The sequence below is a fragment of the Oryza glaberrima genome, chromosome 1, assembly GCF_000147395.1.
Source record: "Oryza glaberrima chromosome 1, OglaRS2, whole genome shotgun sequence".
In the NCBI taxonomy this organism is placed as follows: Eukaryota; Viridiplantae; Streptophyta; class Magnoliopsida; order Poales; family Poaceae; genus Oryza; species Oryza glaberrima.
The window spans coordinates 21,812,272-21,832,944 of record NC_068326.1 but is presented as its reverse complement, the minus strand read 5'-3'; the positions used below and the strand labels follow the sequence as shown (position 1 = coordinate 21,832,944).

Below are 20,673 nucleotides of genomic sequence, written 5' to 3'. Positions count from 1 at the left end.
GGAGGGGATGAGAATGACATGTGGGCCCATGTGGGGCCAACCATTTTTTAATTTTTTAACTGACATGTGGGGCTGTCGTTTTTATTATTTTCCAAATCAAATTGCCACGTAAGCGTCATGGCAATGCCACGTCAAATGAAGACCGAGTCAAATTAGCCACGTAGACGTCACGTCAGCAAAAACCGCCGTCCAAACCGCCAAGGGACCTATATTGCACCGGTTTTGATAGTTAAGGGACCCGTTGTATCTGGTTTTCCGGTTGAAGGACGAAATTCGGATTTCATTAACAAGTTAAGGGACCTTAGATGAACTTATTCCAACAAAAAAATGATTGCGAACGGCCCAAGCCCAATACGAGCGAGTGAGAAACGGTAAGGGGAAATCGATTGTTGGGCTAGAAACGGAAGGGGAAAAATGATAGCTTCGCCAACATCCAAGCGAGCGATCGCCCATTAGGAATTTCGAGACACTGATAACTATACAGTTCAACACTATAGCTTATCAGTGTTGTGATGTTTCATTTTGTTATCATGAGTATCAGCAACATATTTCATTAGACTGATACTGACATCGCGGTTCTGCAGAAGATGTTTCGTTGTTCTCCTTCGGCACACCCTCCCTTGCGCTGTCTATATAGTGGCGCCAAGGCGAGGTGTGAGTCGTGACAATAATCAACCAGCAAGCAGACTTCTGAGATCTATCGGAATGCGTAGCCATGCTCAATGGAAGGGTGAGGCCGGAAGCCTTGCCTCTCCATTGCCGTGGCGAGAGCGAACGGAGAGAGGAAGAGGGATAATGGGGAACTTCAATCTTAATTAATCCAAATGAAAAGTAATACAATGCTCTATAGAGAGGATGAGGCTAGCAATTATCAACAGTAAGCAACTAATTGACTGAAGAAAGGGGTAAAAAAAAAATCAAAATGCATAACAAATTGATTTGATCCTGCTTAAGGGTGCAAGTGGGTTGTCGCGTTTGATTTCGCGAATCCACTTGTAGTACAAATAAGTTTGATGTCCTCTAGCGCTCTGCTTCTACTTCTACACAACAATGTTCCTAGTGCTTAAACGTTTTGACACTGCCCTGCACCGGTGGTGGATCGCTCCAGGATGCCACCGTGAGTAAGCAAAGCCCAAAGATGTGTGATGAATTCTCCTCCCCTTGTCAAAGTTTCAAGGCGCTCCCTAGCATCATCCGATGGTGCGAGGTACAGCACCATCTCTGCCCAGAAATCACTCAGCACCTTCCATCTCCGCGACGGATTTTCTATCTCCAGCAACTGGCATCCCAGCCGAGCGCCCAGCACGATGAGGCGATTGTCGCCACCATTTTGCTCCATGTCTGAAACCTTCCCGATCTCCTTTAGCTTTTCGCAGCGCTGCTCAAGTGTCTTCAAATTCAGTAATTCCTGGGTGGCCTCGTCAACCAGGGCATCAAATATGGTTTGGGAGACGAAGCTATGATCCGGTAACAATTCCGGAGCAAAGGCTACTAGGTAGGCACAGTACCTTGACAAGCTACAAGCTACGTCCTTATAATTAGTAGTAGTACTGTCCATTCGGTGTTGCTCTTCGTCTTCCACCTCACAAAGAGTAGTGGCGATGTGCCAAGCTACTATGGTGTGTGTTGTTGTTCGAACAGTGGTGCATGACCATGAGTGTTTCCGGAATACCTCTATCCCATTAGCTTTCAAAGATTTGACCCCGTTCGTCAATTGGCCGTTGCTACTCCTCAGTGTGTCTATGACGGCTTCCTTTACCACCATGGACAACCTGACACGCTTATCTTCCTTGCGTCCTTTTTTCGTCCTATCGACCAAGAACATGGTGGCATAGTACATAAAGTTTATTGGTATGTAGTCGACATTTTTTAGCAGTGTGTACTGACCAAGCTTATCTTCCCAGCTCCGGAAGGACTTGAAGCTCGTGATGCACCCAATCAAGTTGGCAACCCATTGGCGACTGCTCCATGATTCTCTAGCAACGTATTTTGAAATCAGGGCTACCTTGCACCATGCAGAAGCCAGGTATATGTACACCTGTAAACCCTCAACCAGTGCGACTCCGATTATCAGCACAGCAGTGATGAGGGCGTCGAAGTTGTTGTTGTGATCATCGATGAGCTTGAGTTCATCATTGGGAACGTGGACACGCTGGAACAGCATGTAGGCAAGCCAGCCGCAGAAGGGGATCATGGCACAAGACAGGACAGTGTCGTCATGGCGAAACATGTAGATAACGAAGTACTTTGTGTAGAACGAAGGCTAACTCAACCTCGATGACCCTGAAGGCTCGTTCGACGTACTTTTGGCCATGGAGCAGGCCACGGAAGAGGAAGTCGTGGGTCTTGTCTAGCTCGGATTCGACGAGCTTGTGAAATCCGGCGAACCTACGGTTGAGCATCTTTGACAGGGCCATGGAGAGGCAGACGTCCTTGAGCTGACCGGCGCGGTCGCCGTCGCCGCAGAGCAAGCTCCCGCTGCATCGCCAGATCTGTTCAACGGTGACTAGCTTGGCCTTGGCACGATCATCGCCGTCAAGCTTGGACACATACTCGGGGGCTTCCACCTTGCGCCTCTGCTTCTCCTCTCCGGCAACGACGTAGCGGTAGCCACGCATGGTGACGGGGTCCCACTCGCCGGCGGTGGACAGCTCGCGCTCGTAGGTCATGTAGTCGGCCACCCATTTGGTGCTCTCGGAGAGCATGGATCGTCTACTGGCTAGCTTGAATGACAGGATCCGCGTGCCGGATTTCAATACGACGATGACGTATATGGGCCAAAGAACGTAGCGGAAATCCGAGCCGGCACCGGAGGAGACCATCAACCAACCCACCCAGAAAGAGTGGATGAGCTGTTCGAAGTAGAATCTCTTCCAGTTGTCGTTGTCCTGTAGCCTATAGGCGGACAGGGAGTCGGCGCTGCCGAGGAAGATGAAGAGGATGACGGCCCAGACGGAGAAGAGGCTGTTCTTGTAAGGGGACGACTGCATCAGCCCCAGGGTGTAGCTCACCATGGGGATGGAAGCAGCGTACGCCACCCAGATGCTCACCCTGACGGCATTGCGGCTCGACTGCCGCCGGTAGGAGCCGAGGATGAGGAGCACAAACAGCGCTGCAACGCCCAGCAGCACCAGGACTTCGATCCGGACCAATCTCGCCATTGGGCTGTTGAGCCCGGAAACCATATCGACGACGGCGACGAATCCCATGATTTTTTTAGCTAGCTGTTGATGGTGTGGTTATCGCAGTTGCACGACAAGTATCACGGACCTCATGTGGATATATATATCATTATCATCTGCTCTAGCTTTTGCATGAACTGCATCGATCGATCACGTACCAGTCCTTCAGTTCTTACATATATATATATATATATATTATATATACATACACAAGTAGAACGGTCCAGTGGTGCTAATCTAAACTAATTCCACATTTCCACTGGTTGTTTTTTAGGTGATCCACTCAGAACCTCATGAGGATCATTATCTGCTCTCTTGCACTCGAGGCACAGTCGTTAAAACCGACTGAATTAAGGCGGTTGATTTAAACCAGTGTGTAGTCCGATCCAGTTTCAACCAAAGGCCAGTGCACCGCGGCTAAAAACCATGGGTGCTCTCCAACTGGCTGACAGATTTTACATGGTTTGAAGCACTTATAAAACATTCGACAGTGTTTTAATTAGGAGAAAAACTTTCAAATGTAACTAGTTTGTAATTGCAATGTAACTATTATATAACTAGTATTTAACTTAATCTTTTCTTTTAAAAACACACATCATCGCTAGTGGCTACTGCAGCTAACTTGAAAGCACACATCATCATCCTCCTTGTTCGTGCGCAAGTTTTTTTTTTATCTCGGTAGCACGAATTTTAAAGAACATCTGACGGTGGAAAATTTGAAAGTTTTGAGAAAATAAATTTATCGAAAGTTTTTTAGCAAAACCGTATATATATATATATATGTACGTGTGGTTTATAACAATCTTTCTTACTTTAATAGTCCATATAAATATGTTTTAATGTAATCAATTTTGGTCTCTCAACTCATAACCTAGATTTTTAAAAAGGGAAAAGTCTAGTTTTAGCCCTTGAACCTTTCTCAAAGTCTACTTCCACCCTAAACTATAAAATCGGTTATTATTCATCCTTGACTTTTAGAACATGCATAAAGAAAAACCTTGTACCCAAGGTTAGAGATTTTGGTTCGCAATTTTGGACCCCCCAAGCAAGCAACTATCTCGGCCGAAATTTTTTGATTTTCCTTTTTTTAATGTGGTTTAAATATATTCAAATTCAGTCCAAATTTGTTGAACTTTAAAATAATTTTGTGCAAAAGAGTACCAAAATCCCAAAATTTACGAAATTTTGGTGACCACTTCCGAATTTTTGGTGGTTTCTGAAAGTGTGGACCCTGCTTGTACCATGGTTTTGTTTGGATTGACAGTGGTTTTCACTAGCACAATCCCGTTATACATGTGCTGCTGACATCAATGCCACTTATTAATACCTAGGTACTCCCTCCGTTCCACAATGTAAATCATTCTAGTATTCTCTACATTCATATTGATGCTAATGAATCTAGACATATATATCTATCTAGATTTATTAACATCAATATAAATAAGGGGAATGCTAGAATGACTTACGAAGTACACATCAACGCTATTCTAGCAAACAATAGTTCATGTTAGCGAACTGTAAGACCAATTCAAACAGTAGTGAATATATAGTCTACTGCGCTATTTGTCAGGTTTGTAAATACTACAGTAAATAAACAACTGGCTCTAGAATTAAGGTGCAAAATAGAATTTGCGAAAAACAAGGATACACTACTAGAGAAAACGTTTTTCTAGACGAGACCCCCAATAGATTCCAAATGGATTGTAAGTGTCCGTGTATGCAAAAATCGACCCATATTTTCACATACGGCTTGTTAAGAAGAGCGCATGCAAAAATCTATTTTTGCTGGCGTACCTCTTAATGGACCACATGCAAAAGTAAGTCTACTTTCGCATGCGGTGCTCTTAAGGAGTCACATGCAAAACTCTATTTCGCATGCGGACGGTTAAGTTGTCTGCATGCAAAAATACCCCCTCTTTTTTTTCTCTCCTACTCTCTCTCTCTCCCTCGTCAACACTTTAAAATTTTTCACCCGTCTCTCTCCCTCTCTGATATTTCTCCCCGCTACTCTCTTTCTCTCCTATCCTCTCCTCTCCTCTCCTCCTCCGAATCCACGTGGGCGGCAGCGGGCGGCGACGTCGACGAGGAGGCCGGCCGTTGGGTGCGGCGGTGGGCGGACGGTGAGGGTGCGATGGCTGGCGGCTACACGGCCTCTGCAACGGTGGCGGATCTGCCGCCCTCGAGTGCGGTTGTGTCTTGGCGACGGTGGGCGGCGGATCTGGCGGCGCCGTCCTTGGGAGGGGGAGGGGGGTGAATTCGTCGCACTTGGGTGTAGCGGCGACCTCGGCGACAGCGGGCAGCGACGGTGGGTGGTGAGGGCGGTGGATCCGGCGGCGCCGCTCTCAAGGAGGGGAGGGGGGATCTGCCGTCCTTAGGTGCGGCTGCGACCTCGATGACAGTGAGCGGTGAGGGCGGCGGATCCGGCGGCACCACCCTTGGGGGGGAGGGGGCGGATCCGCTGCCCTTCAGTGCGGTTGCAGCCTCGGCGATGGTGGGCGGCGAGAGAACAGAGGATCTGGCGACGCCAACCTCGGCGTGGCGGCCGCTTCCTACCTCCACGCACCGTGGCGGATCTAGCGCCGGTGACGGTGATGGCGGGAGCAGCGGCATGGTGCTCGGCCGACGCCGATGATGGAGCGGGTGGCGGGGTTAGGGTTTGGCTTTTATTTTTGAAATCATATTTTTTTCATGATTTTTTATTTTTGCATGCGGTCCTCATAAGCACCCGCATGCGAAAATCCGTTTTTTGCATGCATGGAAAAATCGCGATCTTTACAGCACTTCTCGTGCAGACGGCTGGCCCAACCGCATGGAAAGATTGATTTTGACAGTTTGGAAAAACCTCTTTCATAGTAGTGATAAAAATTGAATTTTGCTTTTTTTTTTTACAAATGGTTTTGTATATATTGATTCTGATACTTCCGAGTTCCACTTCATGTGTCAGTGCAGAGTTCGATGTATGTTATATGGTACTCCCTGCGGTTTTATTTTAATGGAAAAAGTACGAATTACCCCCCGAACTATCACGGTCGTCCGAATTACCCCCTGAACCACAAAACCGGACATTCTTCACCCCCAACTAAAGAGCTAACTATTATATATGTAAGCTGCGAGAAGGCTATAAAGAACCTTATAGCCATCAGGTCGGTTGTATTATTAGCCTTGCTCTAAGAGCAGGTACAATAGCAGGCTATAAACATATTTTAAAGAGATAAAGGAAGAGAGAGAAGAGCAGCGGGCTACAGATCTGTAGCCTGCTGCAGCACGGACTCCAAGACCTAATGTGTGTATAACAGGTGGGTCCAGGTATTAATAGTATAGTAAGGAGCTATTGTATGAATTAGCTATTACATTGGCTATAAATGATTTGGAGCTAGTAGTGAGCTATACTATTAAACTTGATCTAAGAGCAGGTACAATAGCAGGCTATAAGCTAGCTGCAAACATATTTTAAGAGAGAAGAGCAGCGGGCTACAGATTTGTAGCCAACTGTAGCACGGACTCTAAGACGCAGTGTGTGTATGACAGGTGGGACCATGTATTAATAGTGTAGTATGTAACTATTGTATAGATGAGCTATTAGATTGACTATAGATGAATTGGAGCTAGTAATGGGCTATACTATTAAACTTGCTCTAACCTCTCTTAACGGAATGACACGCGCAATTAATGCTCTGTTGTGTGTTCCCAAATGATGTGTGTCTTTCTAAAAAGGATTGCAGGTACACGGAATTCTAAAGAAGGGTCGGACAGAGAAAGGTGGCCAAGGAATCGGTAAATCTAATTGAAGAGGCCTCTCCAATTAGTCTTAATCAGAGACATCCACGTGCTAGTACTCTAGGAGTTTTGGTTACTATTAATCCATTGAGTAAGTAGGGGAAATATTCCTATCATCTATGCTTCAAATAAAATTTTCTCTTAAATTACTCATCCGATTTACAATCCGATTACACCATTATGTTCCTAATAATTAAATCTTTACAACAAGATCTCACATGATTATATTTTGATGAAAAATCACAAATTACTTTTATGATATGTCTAAATTACTTTTAGATTTCACTAAATTACTTCTTAGACATATAATAGTAAATTCAGTAAAGTCTAAAAGTAATTTACATATATTATAGAAGTAACTTTAATTTATGCCTTTTTTCATTGAACAAATTATCATATATATATATATATATATGTGTGTGTGTGTGTGTGTGTTACTTTTAGATTTGATTAAAATACTTACTATACATTCATAATGCTCTGAGGTGATTACTTTTATTATTTTTTTAGTTAATTTCATAATTTGTGCTGATTAATTTAATTTCTAGATAGAGTCATGTTTTTATCTCTACAACGGATTTACTTCAAATGACATCTTAAAGTTACCTCGTTTTGTTCTAAGTTACTTCTATAATATATGTAAATTACTTTTAGGTTTTATTGAATTTACTTTTATATATCTAAGAAGTAACTTAGTGAAATCTAAAAGTAATTTAGACATATCATAAAAGTAATTTGTGATTTTTCATCAAAATATAATCATGTGAGATCTTGTTGTAAAGATTTAATTGTTACGAACACAACGGTGTAATCGGATCGTAGATCAGATGAGCAGTTTAAGAGAAAATTGTATTTGAAGTATAGGTGGATGGTGCCTCTTATAGATGGAGTGGTAGCTAGTTTGTCTAAACCAGCTACCACTAGCTGTGTAGTTACGTCCCCAAGGAATCCACCACAATTCTTGAACTAATTGAAATGGGTGCTAAGAGCAAGTTTAATAATATAGTTAACTACTTGCTCCAAATCATTTATAGTTAATTTAATAGCTAATTAATACAATAGTTATCCGTGCTCGTATTTACGGCTAATTATTCTTTCGGTGGTATGTGACGTACCCGTCGACAGTGAGACGCCCGTGGTGACATTGTATCTCAAAATGTGTCAGCTTAGTCTTTTGGAGGTACTCAAAGAGGTAGGGTGTACGTGTGCTGTGTTTCTAAAAAATCCAATATTATTGATTGTTTCTGTTTTAGTTTAATAGCTAAGAAATAGCGAGGAGACAACAAAACTTATTTGCTTTTTTCTTAAAAAATGTATGGATCAGTGAACAACAGTGTCATGGTTATGGATACCACATACCCAATAGTAATCGACTAAGCTCGACGGGGCCACCATATACCAAGCCTTATACGGAATCATACCTCATATATAGGAGTTTTGGATAAGGAAGGATGAGTATAGTTGTATACGGAAATGACAAGGACTACTCGAATTGTATCCATATTGGACAAGGGGCCATCTATGGGTATAAAATACAAGACCCCCTAGGGGAGAGAGGATACAACAGATCGACACACAAGTCAGAATAGATACCAACACACGCTGCTAAACATCGACATCAGAGATAAGCCTAGACAAACCCAATATGATGCCTGCGGAGGCTGACAAGAGGGATCTAGCACCATCTCTAAACTCGATGAGTTCGTACTTGAGGAGGAAGACTACCATGCCGTCGACTACGTGTTGGTTATCTATGCCGCCAAGTCGACGACACCTAGATAGGTTATCCCAAATATTGTACTTGTGTGATTCTGATGAACATAGAGCACACCAGCTTCGGCCAATAGGAGTAGGGCTATTACCTGTCAGATAAGGGGCCCAAACATGTGTAAAAATCCTTGTCTCCATCTCTTTTACCTCAATCTCGCAAATACCTTGGTACCAACGATCTGCATACCATGCAAATACAATAATCGCGACTTTAAACGTCGACAAATAGCTAGTTCGTAGAGTATATATGATCAAACTAATGATTTTTTTTAATAATGTAGTTAACTTGATTCTTTAATTTTAAATTTTATAGTAAATAATCTAATCTATCTCCTACTTAGGCTACATTCGATCTCATTGGTTGAGCTTATGCAGGGCATGAAAAATGATGTAGGTCATCAACACAAGATTAATTAAGTATTAAATATTACAAACATGAAAAAATATATTTTTTTTTATAAAAATGTATAGAAAGTATTTGCAAAACACGCATAGGTTAATAGTTCAGAGAACATGCTCGAGATAAATGAGGGAGAGCCAATCTGATAAGCACTTTAGAACTCAACCTTAAATTTATTACTTATATACTTAAAAAATATATACAAATCAAAAGCGTAGATTGAGTCATTAACTGCTAAAATCCTGACTATGTTTTGTGAGAAAAAAATAGGACATATTTTTAAACAATACATTTATATTCATGTTTATGACAATATGTCCCGAGTAATATTTTAATTACTCATTATTTCATCTTGAACTATCAATTTAGGCCCATTAATGCAAATAAAATATATCTATACTCAACAATTGTAGTGTGAAATGATACATTTATTTGATATTTTATATTATATTATAGATCTATTTTTGGGTGTTCATGTTTTATGAAGTAATATATTTTTCTTATACTACCACCTTCAGTAAATATTTGACGTTGATCATCATAAAGAAAATAAAAAAATCCAGAGGAAGTATAATAGAAAATCTGATTTAAAATTATTGTTTTCTTTCGGTACTTTCACTAAATATTTAACATTGGCCATCGTAAAAAAAAAAATACAGAGGAAGTGAAAATCCAGTTTTAAAAGCAATGTTTTTTTTCCAAGTAGTATGTAGTACGTATATATGCAATATTTGTTTTTCTTTTTTGCTGTATATCATTTCTTCTTTTCTGGTTTGTGGTTGTTAACTCGTACGTACTTATGCCATCTTGGCTTATTCCGGCCAATATTTTTCACGTAAGTATTACATGGTAGATTAGGAGGGATAGATTACTATTTATAATGGATCTAATTTAATGGGGTAAACTAATGGGTTCACCACTTAAATAAAAATTAAAGACTAGATATTTTTCTTTTTCTTAGAGTTTCTAAGATTTTCTCTATTTTATTAGAGCGCCATGTGGTAGCTTGAACTTATGCCTTCTTGGCTTATTCCGGCCAATATTTTCCAGGTAAGTATTACATGGTAGATTAGGAGGGATAGATTACTATTTATAATGGATCTAATCTAACGGGGTAAACTAATGGGTCCACCATTTAAATGAAAATTAAATGCTAGATATTTTTCTTTTCTTAGAATTTCTAAAATTTTCTCTATTTTATTAGAGCGTCATGTGGTAGTTTGAGAGCGTTTTTAGAATACCATGTGGTGTTATGAGAGTGTTCATAGGAAGTTTAATGTTTAATGGATTTAGTATAAAAAGATAGATAGATAGATTTCTTCATATTACTCATCCTTGTGCTGTCAGTTATAAAAGTCGGACAGTTTTTAATGTTGACTACGCGTTTTCTTTGAAAAGTCTGCCCGTCTTAGTTGGTATATCCACATATTATGTACTTATGTCATTTTCAGTACTAGTCACTTTTCTTCTTTTTTTTTTTAAAAAAAAGATGATTCGCTGGAAATTTCGACGACCGGTCAATGATCGAGATGAGGGTGCAATGTTTGCACGCAGGACGCAGCTAGCAGCTACCGAGACAGTAGAGAGCTCCAATCCTTCTTTCCTATGCTCCTTGTCCCATTTCTCAAAAGCGTTCCATGGCAAATCCATGGAGGATGGCAGCTGTGGGTTGGGGCGTAACCGTGGTAGGATGGTTGATAGCGCCCATTATGAACTTGCTCGTGAACAAATTCGTTTCCAACATCGGCTTTAACGCGTCGCGGAAGCTCCGGGAACTGGAGATTCATACCCTCCCAAAACTGGAGGATATGCTGAGAGAACTAGAGGAGCAGAGGATGCAGAAAGAAGCTGAAGATGATAGATCTGCTGTGAAGAAACTGGAACAACCGTGCGAGGAGCTAAGGTCTGCCTTGTACGAAGCGGAGGACATCTTGGATCTCATCGATTATCACCAAATCAAGAACAAGGTCAATGGTATGTGTCTTTTTTCGATCTTTTTTTTTTCTTTCTAATCAATCTGGATCGATCAAAGGATGGAGAGAGCCTGATGAAAAAAATGCGTACGTGCACGACCAAATCAGATTGCGATGACGACATCAACTGGCTGCAGTACCTCCAGGACGCCGTCGGCGCTTGCATCAAGCTTTGCACCAGCAAATCTGCCGCGCTGTTCCCAATTTCTCGCCCACCACCGGATTCTACGGATCCCAACTGTAGCAGCAAATCTGCCGCGCTGCTACCAATTTCTCGCTCACCACTGGATACTCCGGCTCCGGATCCCAACTGTAGCAGCAGCAAATCTGCATCTGCCGCGCCGCTACCAATTTCTCGCCCTCCACCGGATACTACGGATCCGTTCCCTCTAGAAGGAGTAGACATTGTACCCTCGCTGCAACGGGTCCGTTCCTTCTACCAGCTTGCATGTTTTTACCGGAACTGGTCCTACGAAGTGATTGGCATCACAAACTACAAGGTACGTTCTGTCAGTCTCCCACAAGCCACATACTCTACTACCCCAATTCTAAAAAGGGTGTAGTTTTGGAACGCTTATATCCAACGTTTTATCGTAGTCTTATTTGATAAATTTTTATAATTAATATTTTTATTGTTATTAGATGATAAAACATGAATGGTACTTATGTATGACTAACTTTTTTAAAAAAAATTCATAAATTTTTCAAATAAAATGGACAGTCAAACGTTGGACACAGAAATCTAAAACTATACATAAATTGAGGCAAAGGTAGTACTATATGGTGTCCTCCCGTTTCTTCCATATCATGTCGCATCAATAATAATAATAATAATAATAATAATAATAATAATAATAATGATAATAATAATAAAGAATTTAACAAGTTAAATCAATATGTAATATTGTATCACTTCAGAAATATATAGATTCAAATTTATTGTATAATTATTAATTATGAAAATAATAAATATGATTGTTAATAGGGCACATGTTCTACTTTAATTTTAATATTTTCAGTGCTTTTCCTGCTGTACTTCCATTGTTTTATGTTCCTATAAAAGTGAAAAGATATGCCATGAACTTCATGTGTTTAGGTTTCTTTGTTTTTTTTCTTATCTGCATTCTGCTTTCTATCAGCCTCATCTTTTCGCTTATACTTATGCTTATCAGTCAAAATTTAAATTTTCAACCTTAAATTTGGAGTTGATTTGGGGGTTTTTCGTCGAAGTTTACTTTTCAGCACTTACTTTTAGATCGCTAAGAACACATATATAAAAGTTTTATCCACAAATTACTTTTCGTTTACAAATATGATGTACGATGGGACCGATGTTTCTTCTTATGTTGCATTGTAAAGGAGAACTAAGAGTCTTTGAAGGAAAGTAAACCCAAAATATCGAGAAATGCGGATCATATATTTTCAACAATCAGCTTGTGTAATCATTTGAGGCTTTGTTTCTTGCAGGGGAGTGATTCTTTCCTGACTATTTGTGCCAAAAGGAAGTTGAGGAAAAGAATAGAAGCGATAGAAGAAATTTTGAACGACTGGAAACATCTTTGCACCGAATCGCATCAATCACATCTCTCGAACCAGGAAAGAAGCAGTAGATGGAATACAATTTCCAGCAATTACAGGCAGAGCATTAAACCTGTTACTAAACCAACGGTATTCGGTCGAGATGAGGAGCGTGAGGTCATTCATAGGATTCTCCGTGAGGGACCAGATGATCATGCAGCAAGCTCCAGTAACAGTAAGTGTTATCGTGTGATTTGCATACATGGCATTGCAGGATCTGGCAAGACTACCCTGGCACAATATGTTTGTGACTACGAAAAAGAGGATAAAGACAAATATTTCGACCCTATCATTCTCATTCATGTTTCTGAGACATTGAGAGCAGACTACATATTTCATGATATGCTTGAGGAGATCACAGAAAACCGGCATTCCAGTATTACTGATCGTAGAGAACTACAAAATAAGCTGAAGAAGGAATTAAGAGGCAAACGTTTCTTGTTGGTATTGGATGATGTCAATGATAAGAATGACCAGGAGCAGCGAGATTTACTTTCTCCACTTGATGTTGGGAAGAGAGGAAGCAGAATCCTAGTGACAGCTAGAAGAACAGATGTAGCTCTACGAGCTAATAGATATATTCAAATATCTGATTTGGACAAGGAGATATACTTTTCAATGTTCATGCATTACGCACTAGAAGGCACAAGCTTTGATGATCGAGATTTTATACCACTTGGGAGAAAAATTGCAGAAAAGCTACAAAGGTCACCTATTGCAGCAGTAATAGTGGGTGTCCGGCTTAAGCAAAACCCAGATATCACTTATTGGAGAGCAACATCAAACCTCGACGTGTTGAATTCTACCACAGGAGCTCTGCTCTGGAGCTATCAACAGCTTGATATGGATGTCAGGAGATGCTTTGAATTCTATAGCATATTTCCTAGAAGATATGAGTTGGAACGAGAGAGACTTATTAGCATGTGGATAGCACAGGGTTTGGTGAAGACAACCAATGCAAGAGAGGAGGATATGGAAGATGTCGGCGAGCTCTACTTTCATGAACTGCAGGTGTGCTCATTTCTTCAGCTAAAAAGGAAGGTTAATTCTGACACTAGTTCTGGGGAGTACTTCACGGCTCATGATTCGTTGTATGACGTAGCAAAGATGGTTGCTGGCAGCGACCGTGTTGAAATCAAGAAAGGCATTGTACAACATATTTCGAAATATGTTCGCCATGTTTGTATAATGTTCTACGATGAAGTATTCCCCGAGCAGATTTTGGAGCTGGCAAACTTGCGCACACTAATCATGTGCTATTCCATAAAGGAGATGAGTAAAAACGACTTTGAGCGTGTGCTGATGAGGCTAAGGAAATTGCGGGTGGTGTACTTGGACTTGCAAGATATGAGGACGGTCCCAGCATGTATTGGTGAACTAAAACATCTTCGTTATCTTGGTATTTCGCCATCCCTTAATTACAACGACATCACTTTGCCAGCCGAATTTGCCAAGCTTTACCATCTCCACGAGTTTTCGGTCACACCTTTCGTTAATTTGCAGTTTTCCTCCCCGGCGAAAATGGGGAACCTTGTCAATTTGCGGTATATGCACACGTGGAAAGGCTTGGACATTCCCAACATAGGGAGACTGAAATCGCTCCGAAATCTGTTTCGCTTCACTGTGAGGAAAGAGAAGGGATATGAGATACACCAGCTGGAATACCTGAACAACCTTCGTGGCAGGATGTTCATTGACTGTCTTGATAATATAAGAAGCAAAGAGGAAGCTGTTCGAGCCAGGCTAGCTGACAAGAGGCATATAACTGATCTGACGCTAAGTTGGGGTGGTGACGAACGCTCCGCATCAAGAACTGCACCTGTAACGGAGATGAGCAGCGGTCCAGAGCTTCAAATGCAAGCTGAGGTCCTTGAGGAGCTCCATCCACCAGCCTGGATTACATCCCTTTGCATCAGGGAATATAATGGTACGACATACCCAAGTTGGTTGTCAGTAAAAGGGGTCGTGCAGCAGGGAGAATTCCCGGCCGCATTGCAAACCCTTATGTTCTGGAGTTGTAAAGGCTCGAATAACCCACCCATGATTGGTGAGCGTTTCGGTCTTCTGCATCACCTCTCAATTACAGATTGTAGCTGGAACTCTTTGCCTGCCAACTTGGATTGCCTGACAAAGCTTGATATCCTGACCATCCAAGAGTGTCCAAATATACAGTCACTGCCGACGCTTCCCCAATCCCTCGCGAACATTGTAGTTTCTCACTGTAACCGCTCTCTCACAGAGAGCTGTCGAATACGTGGGCATCCAAATTGGCAAAAGATCAGGCATATACCGTACCAAAGCATACATTAATTTTGGGTTGTCTTTGAGAATACAAATGTTCACGCATGTGTAAGGAATATAGGCTGTGTTTAGTTCCACGCCAAAATTAGAAGTTTGAAAAAATAGAAACGATGTGACGGAAAAGTTAGAAGTTTGAAGAAAAAAAGTTGGAATCTAAACAGGGCCATATAGTCCTTTACATTTGCTTCACAAGAGCCTTCCTTTGGAAGGGAGATGACCCCTAAAAGTTCAGTGTTGGAACCAGCTTGGTTAATTGGCAAGATGTTTGCAAGCTGAAAACTATGGGAGGTCTGGGATTTTGAACATTGATTTTTAAGGGTATTAGATTTTTTTTCTATTTTCTTTTAATTTTTTCTAAGTTGTTTTTTTTCAATTTTGCTATATATTTGTCGATAAATTTTCTCCTAAAAATTTGACAAATGTAAATTACAATACAATCGTAGTATAATTACACTGTAACTTATATAACTTTTACATAATTTTAAACCGTTAGATTTGTTTCAAGATTTATGCAAGTGAAGAAGGAAAAAAGTCATAACACGCACACATGTAAGAGGATTCATTCCCACGACCTCCGTTTCACCAAGATAGCATGTTACGAAGAGATTTTAAAAGTTACATTGTAATTACATGCAAGTTACAGTGTAATTACATGGCGATTGTATTATAATTACATCTGTCAAATTTTTGATTGAAAATTTATCGACAAATATATTGGTAATCTTTTTTTTGGAATTTATGATGCAATAGGTAGAGGAGAAGGGAAGGAGCACGCCCGATCGCTCTGGGTGAACACCCACCCATTAGCCCTCCCCGAACAAATCAAGTGCCTGCCAGTTGGGAACAAATCAAGTGCAAACTCTTCATTATTCATAAAAAAATCATTAAGAGAACACTACTTGTCAATACATTGATTTCTTGTGTTGCTATCACAAGACAATTATTTTTTTATACAAGATCAAAATACACATATATATTATGATGAAAACTACGTGTTGATGAATTTTTGCAAACGTATATAGTAATAGTATTCTTATCTCACAACCACAAACAAGTCGATAAGAGATCCATGCATGCATATGTACGACAGTACAAGACCAGCCTCGACGTTCGTGCGTCCGGCCGATCAGCAAGCGCCGGCGCGGAAGCCGAAGACGCCGCCGCCGACGTCGTACAGGACCTCGAACGTGCGCTGCTGCACGTTGCCGATGGTGCCGAAGGCCTTGTCGTCGCAGGTGGGCGCGAACGCGAGGCAGCCGCCGGACACGATGCCGTGCGCGTCGAGGTCGACGACGGCGCCGCCGGCGAACACCAGCGCGACGGTCGGTATGCTGACCTTGTCCAGGCCGGTGAAGTTGAAGCACGTGTCGAGGATGCCCAGGGGCTCCGCCCTCGCGTACCGCGTCATCCCGGCGCGGAACGCCGACGACAGCGCCGCGTACGCCGCCGGCGGCAGCCGCGTGATCACCGTGCCGGAGTCCACCAGCGACCCGGCGGCGAACACCGACGGAGACAGCCCGAGCTTCTTCCCGCCCACGGCGATGTCCTCCAGGGCCGCGAAGTAGTACGTCGGGACCTTCTTGCTCCTGAGCATCGGCGTCGTCGCGAACCGCGACGCGCCGCCGCCGCCGCCGCTCGCCGGCGCGCCCAGCGTGAGGAACCCTGACGAGGCCGGCGTCGCCGGGAGGCAGTAGGAGAAGGACTTGCCGTACCTCGCCGCCGTCTGCGACACCAGCGACTGCGCGTCGCCGCCGAGGCCGATGAGGCCGTCGGTCTTGTCGTCCATGCCGGCGCCCAGCTCGGCGTGGCTGCACCCGAACTGGAAGCCCCTGACGACGTCGGAGCCGGACAGCGTCAGCACGTCGGAGCTGTACGTCCCGGTGGTGTTCGAGCCGTCGCCGTACTTGACGATGTACTGGCACCGCGACTTGGCGTCGCAGCCGTTGGCCTCGCCGCTGTCGCCGAGCTGCGCGCACTCGGCGGCGCTGCAGTTGAACGCCGCGTACGTGCTCGACGCGGCCGGGTCGAACAGCGCGCCGGCGTGGGCGTGGCACGGCGACGGGGCGGGGCACGGCTCGCACTGCACCCACGACACGTCGCTGCCGGTGTCGATGACCACCCTCTGCGTCACCGCCGGCGAGCCGAGCCCGACGGAGATGACGTACTCCAGCGTGTCCAGGGAGGAGCCCAGCGTGGTCGGCACGGACACCTTGGACGACTGACCGTCCTCGCCGGCGGCCGTGCCGTTGCTGCCGGAGAACTTGCGCCGGATGTAGTCAGCTCGGAGCTGGTCACGGCGGAGCAGCTCCTCGTCGGTCGGCCTCTTCTCGCCGGAGTTGGGATCCGCCGGCGAGCATGGGCCGTACCGGTGGCTCAACGTCACCGAGCTCGTTCCATCTGAGGATGACGGAATGGTCGCTGCAAAAATTAAATTTCATTTCTTAGGAAATTTGAACTTTCACAAGAAGTATATTAAAACTTTCACTGCATGCAAAGTATATTAAAACTTTCACTGCATGCATGAAATTTTAGTTGCAGAAAGATACGAGAGATTTTTATGGACAGTTCACTACCATTGGGCTCAGAGCAGACGGCCCTACTAGGATTAAGGTCAAGAACCTTGTAACTCTGTTCATTTCCTGCACGAGCAACGAAAGAATGGTAACTGCACAAGAGGAGCAGCAACACAAGCGAAACAGAAGTCATTGCTGTTCCTTTGCTTCGTCCTAGCTAGCTAAGGCTATGGGCAAACCTGAGCTAGATAGATGCAGCTTCAAAACCCTACCTTCTCTATATATAAGAATCGGAGATCGATTTTCATCCTCCGATGAGACATCCTCTCGTTTCTTTCATTTCATCTAAATAGTTATAAAAAAATAAAAAAACTGATAACATAGATTAATATGAGATATATCACTTCATAGACGATTAAATTCAACTTTTAAAAGTTGTAAAAAAATTGAAACTAGTTAACATACAATCATAGTTGTATTTATTGTTTTTGTTACAATTTGTAAAAGTCGAATTTTAAACTTGCATGTCTATGGAGTGATATATGCCATATTAATCTAAATTATCATTTTTTTAAAAAAAATATAACTATTTAGGTGATAAAGAGATATTTTCTTGAGGGATGAAAACACCTTCTCATAAGAAACTATCTTAATCACAGCCCATTCAGTTCAGCTGATATGCTAACAGGTTCCATTAGCCAATAAATATTATAGATTATAAAGTTAATAAATAGTAAAAAAAACTATGGACCAAGTATAGCCCATTCAGTTCAGCTGATATGCTAACAGGTTCCACTAGCCAATAAATATTATAGATTATAAAGTTAATAAATAGTAAAAAAAACTATGGACCAAGTATAGCGTGGCACGAATTAGAAAGTGGATTGTTCTGTCCCTCGAGGGACATCCTCTTGTTTTATGCATGGTATTTATAAAGTCATAAAATTTTCTCAAAAAAGTCAAAATAAAAAACATACAAGTTGAAATTTAACTTATACAAATTTGACTGTGATTACGTGTTCTATCCATAGTCAAATTTATTTTTTTTTCAATTTGTATAAGTTGAATCTGAACATGTATGTTTGTGATGAAGCGATATATCACATATTGATCTATTTTACTATTTTTTTAAAAAAATGATGATTTTTAGACTACATGTAAAAACAGGGGACATTCTTAAATGAATAGAGTTTCCCCACGAATTATCCATATACATCTCCATTAACTCTAAAAAAGACAGACCCCTTGACCGAGACTCATAGTTGACCCAGTAAATCAAAGTTCTTGCATTTTAAAACTAGATTTAATTTGTTGAAAGCCGTAGCAAAGAAATGCAACCTAGGCAAGATCATCGCAAGTACGTCATGCATGTATAGCAAATTAAATGGCGACGCAACCGTTAGTATGAGAAAATCCATTGCTGTCACCTGTCACAGCATTCTCTGTTCATTTTATAAACTTCTTTAACCACAGAAATATTAACATCCCAAAAAATCAGTAAAGCTATTTAAGTTAGCAAGCAAAATATCCCAAAATGAGAAGTTTGGATTTTGAACACAATATATAGCAATTAGAAAAAAATATCATAATACGAGCAAGAAAGAAAATAAAAAACTAAATAAAAAATATAAATATCAGTAAACATTTTTCCTGTTCTAGGTATTCAAAATTCTATCTCGATCTAAATTAAATTTTATTAATGGAGAACTTTTTGGATCGCATTTGATATTTTTTATGCAACATTTAATAAGTTCATGGATAAAGAAAGGAAAATCTTTTTTTAAGGAACAACTCGCACCCGATGGTGCAAAATTTTATATTGATATAGCATGAAAAATACAACATTATAACCTTTGGAGGTTAACCGGGAAAAAAAACAATAACAAACACACCAGCACCGCACGCTGACAGCTCCTCACACAACCCAGAAGAAGGCGCTAGCGCCAAGCCGACCGCCATATGCGTGCGATCACTGCTAAACCTTAAGGGGGTTGCAAATATTTCCCGCACACCGACTCTGCACAGAAGATAGTCGACGAGTTTATGGTTATCATCATGTAGAGGTGTTGAAGAGAGGGAGAGGGCGAGAGAGAAGAAAATACACATACTCATCCCTCCTGACAACATGATGATGACAATCAAGAACCGCCAACAATCAAACCGAGATAAGGCGGCAAAGGCAGGGAACAAGACCTCCTAAGCAACGTCTTCAAGGAGGTCATGACATCTTAGGTGCCACCGTTGTCCATCCAACTAGACTGGTTTTTCAGCCGATGAGATTTGCAAGTAGGAGGAAGGGTAGCTGCTCGACAACGGCCCAAAAGGGGTCACGGCGCCCGAACACGTTGTCATTGCTGGCTCGGGAAATCTACCCTCTCCCACACCTGCCGATGCCACTCCATAACTCCTCCGCCCAACAATCTCTACCGGCCGGCAGCTCTACCACACCCGGTGCCACTGGGCCACCTTCACAACCGACGCTGCATTCCGTAGTGGCGTAGAGTCGTTACCCACGTTGACCACTATCTCGGCCAGCACTGCGAGTAGCCGTTCCTGCCCTCTGCAACAGCCGCAGCCTTCTCTGTCCTTGTCGACCTCACCTTCACCGAATGCCTGCTGTAGCTTCGTATCGGCCTCCTTGCCCTTGGGCCCTGGTCATGGTGGCCTCCTGCCGTCGTCGCCCACGTGGGCCTCCTATCGCCGCAAGCCATCATAGCCTCCCGCTATCATTGCTCGTGCTGTCCTCCTTGCCACTAGCCCCCGTGGCATCTTGTTGCTGCTGCTTCGTCGCACTGGCTGCTTCGGCCAGATCCGGCACAGGGGCAACGGATACACACACGAGGGGACCAGACCTAGCTGTGGTAGAGCCAGATCCGTAGTCTCCACATCGTCTTTCCTATGCTCCACGTGCCAAGCCGCTTTCCTCGCGCTGAAGGCAAGGCACCACCATGGTTTAGTCCCGCCGCCGCCATCCCGGTTGACCACTCAATTCTCCGGCGGCGAGGAGAGGGAGAAGAGGGGAGATGGGGCAGCGGGCGCTAGGGTTCAACCCCCTAGGTAACTCTCATGTGCGGAAGAAGGGCAAAACAATTATTTGTATCATTTTTCTCTAACTTGAATGGATGCTTTGCATATGGATTGAAAAACTATCGATCGGTGAGATGGTACTTTTCAGATTT

The 20,673-nt window shown here is 42.7% G+C and overlaps 2 protein-coding genes and 1 pseudogene across 2 annotated transcripts; 1 reads left to right on the top strand and 2 right to left on the bottom strand.

Moving 5' to 3' along the window:
- Nucleotides 1–1,063: 1,063 nt before the first annotated feature.
- Nucleotides 1,064–3,209, bottom strand: LOC127763056 (uncharacterized; annotated as a pseudogene).
- A 7,530-nt stretch (nucleotides 3,210–10,739) lies between these two features.
- LOC127756847 (disease resistance protein RGA2-like) lies at nucleotides 10,740–15,169 on the top strand. The gene is made up of 3 exons (XM_052282237.1): nucleotides 10,740–11,103; nucleotides 11,211–11,602; nucleotides 12,570–15,169. Exons 1-3 carry the CDS (start codon nucleotides 10,767–10,769, stop codon nucleotides 14,988–14,990), a joined length of 3,150 nt encoding a protein of 1,049 aa, XP_052138197.1. The 5' UTR covers nucleotides 10,740–10,766; the 3' UTR covers nucleotides 14,991–15,169.
- Nucleotides 15,170–16,009: 840 nt separating this feature from the next.
- LOC127760305 (aspartyl protease family protein At5g10770-like) lies at nucleotides 16,010–17,722 on the bottom strand. The gene is made up of 2 exons (XM_052284548.1): nucleotides 17,555–17,722; nucleotides 16,010–17,399 (listed from the first exon to the last, which is right to left on the bottom strand). The coding sequence occupies exons 1-2, from the start codon at nucleotides 17,685–17,687 to the stop codon at nucleotides 16,108–16,110; spliced, it is 1,425 nt and encodes a 474-aa protein (XP_052140508.1). The 5' UTR covers nucleotides 17,688–17,722; the 3' UTR covers nucleotides 16,010–16,107.
- Nucleotides 17,723–20,673: the final 2,951 nt, after the last annotated feature.

Coding starts and splice junctions, on each gene's coding strand:
- LOC127756847 (XM_052282237.1), top strand. CDS start 10,767: ATGGCAAATCCATGGAGGATGGCAGCTGTGGGTTGGGGCGTAACCGTG. Junction 11,104..11,210: donor AATCAAGAACAAGGTCAATG/GTATGTGTCTTT, acceptor CGACCAAATCAG/ATTGCGATGACGACATCAAC. Junction 11,603..12,569: donor TTGGCATCACAAACTACAAG/GTACGTTCTGTC, acceptor TGTTTCTTGCAG/GGGAGTGATTCTTTCCTGAC.
- LOC127760305 (XM_052284548.1), bottom strand. CDS start 17,687: ATGACTTCTGTTTCGCTTGTGTTGCTGCTCCTCTTGTGCAGTTACCAT. Junction 17,400..17,554: donor CGTCTGCTCTGAGCCCAATG/GTAGTGAACTGT, acceptor TAATTTTTGCAG/CGACCATTCCGTCATCCTCA.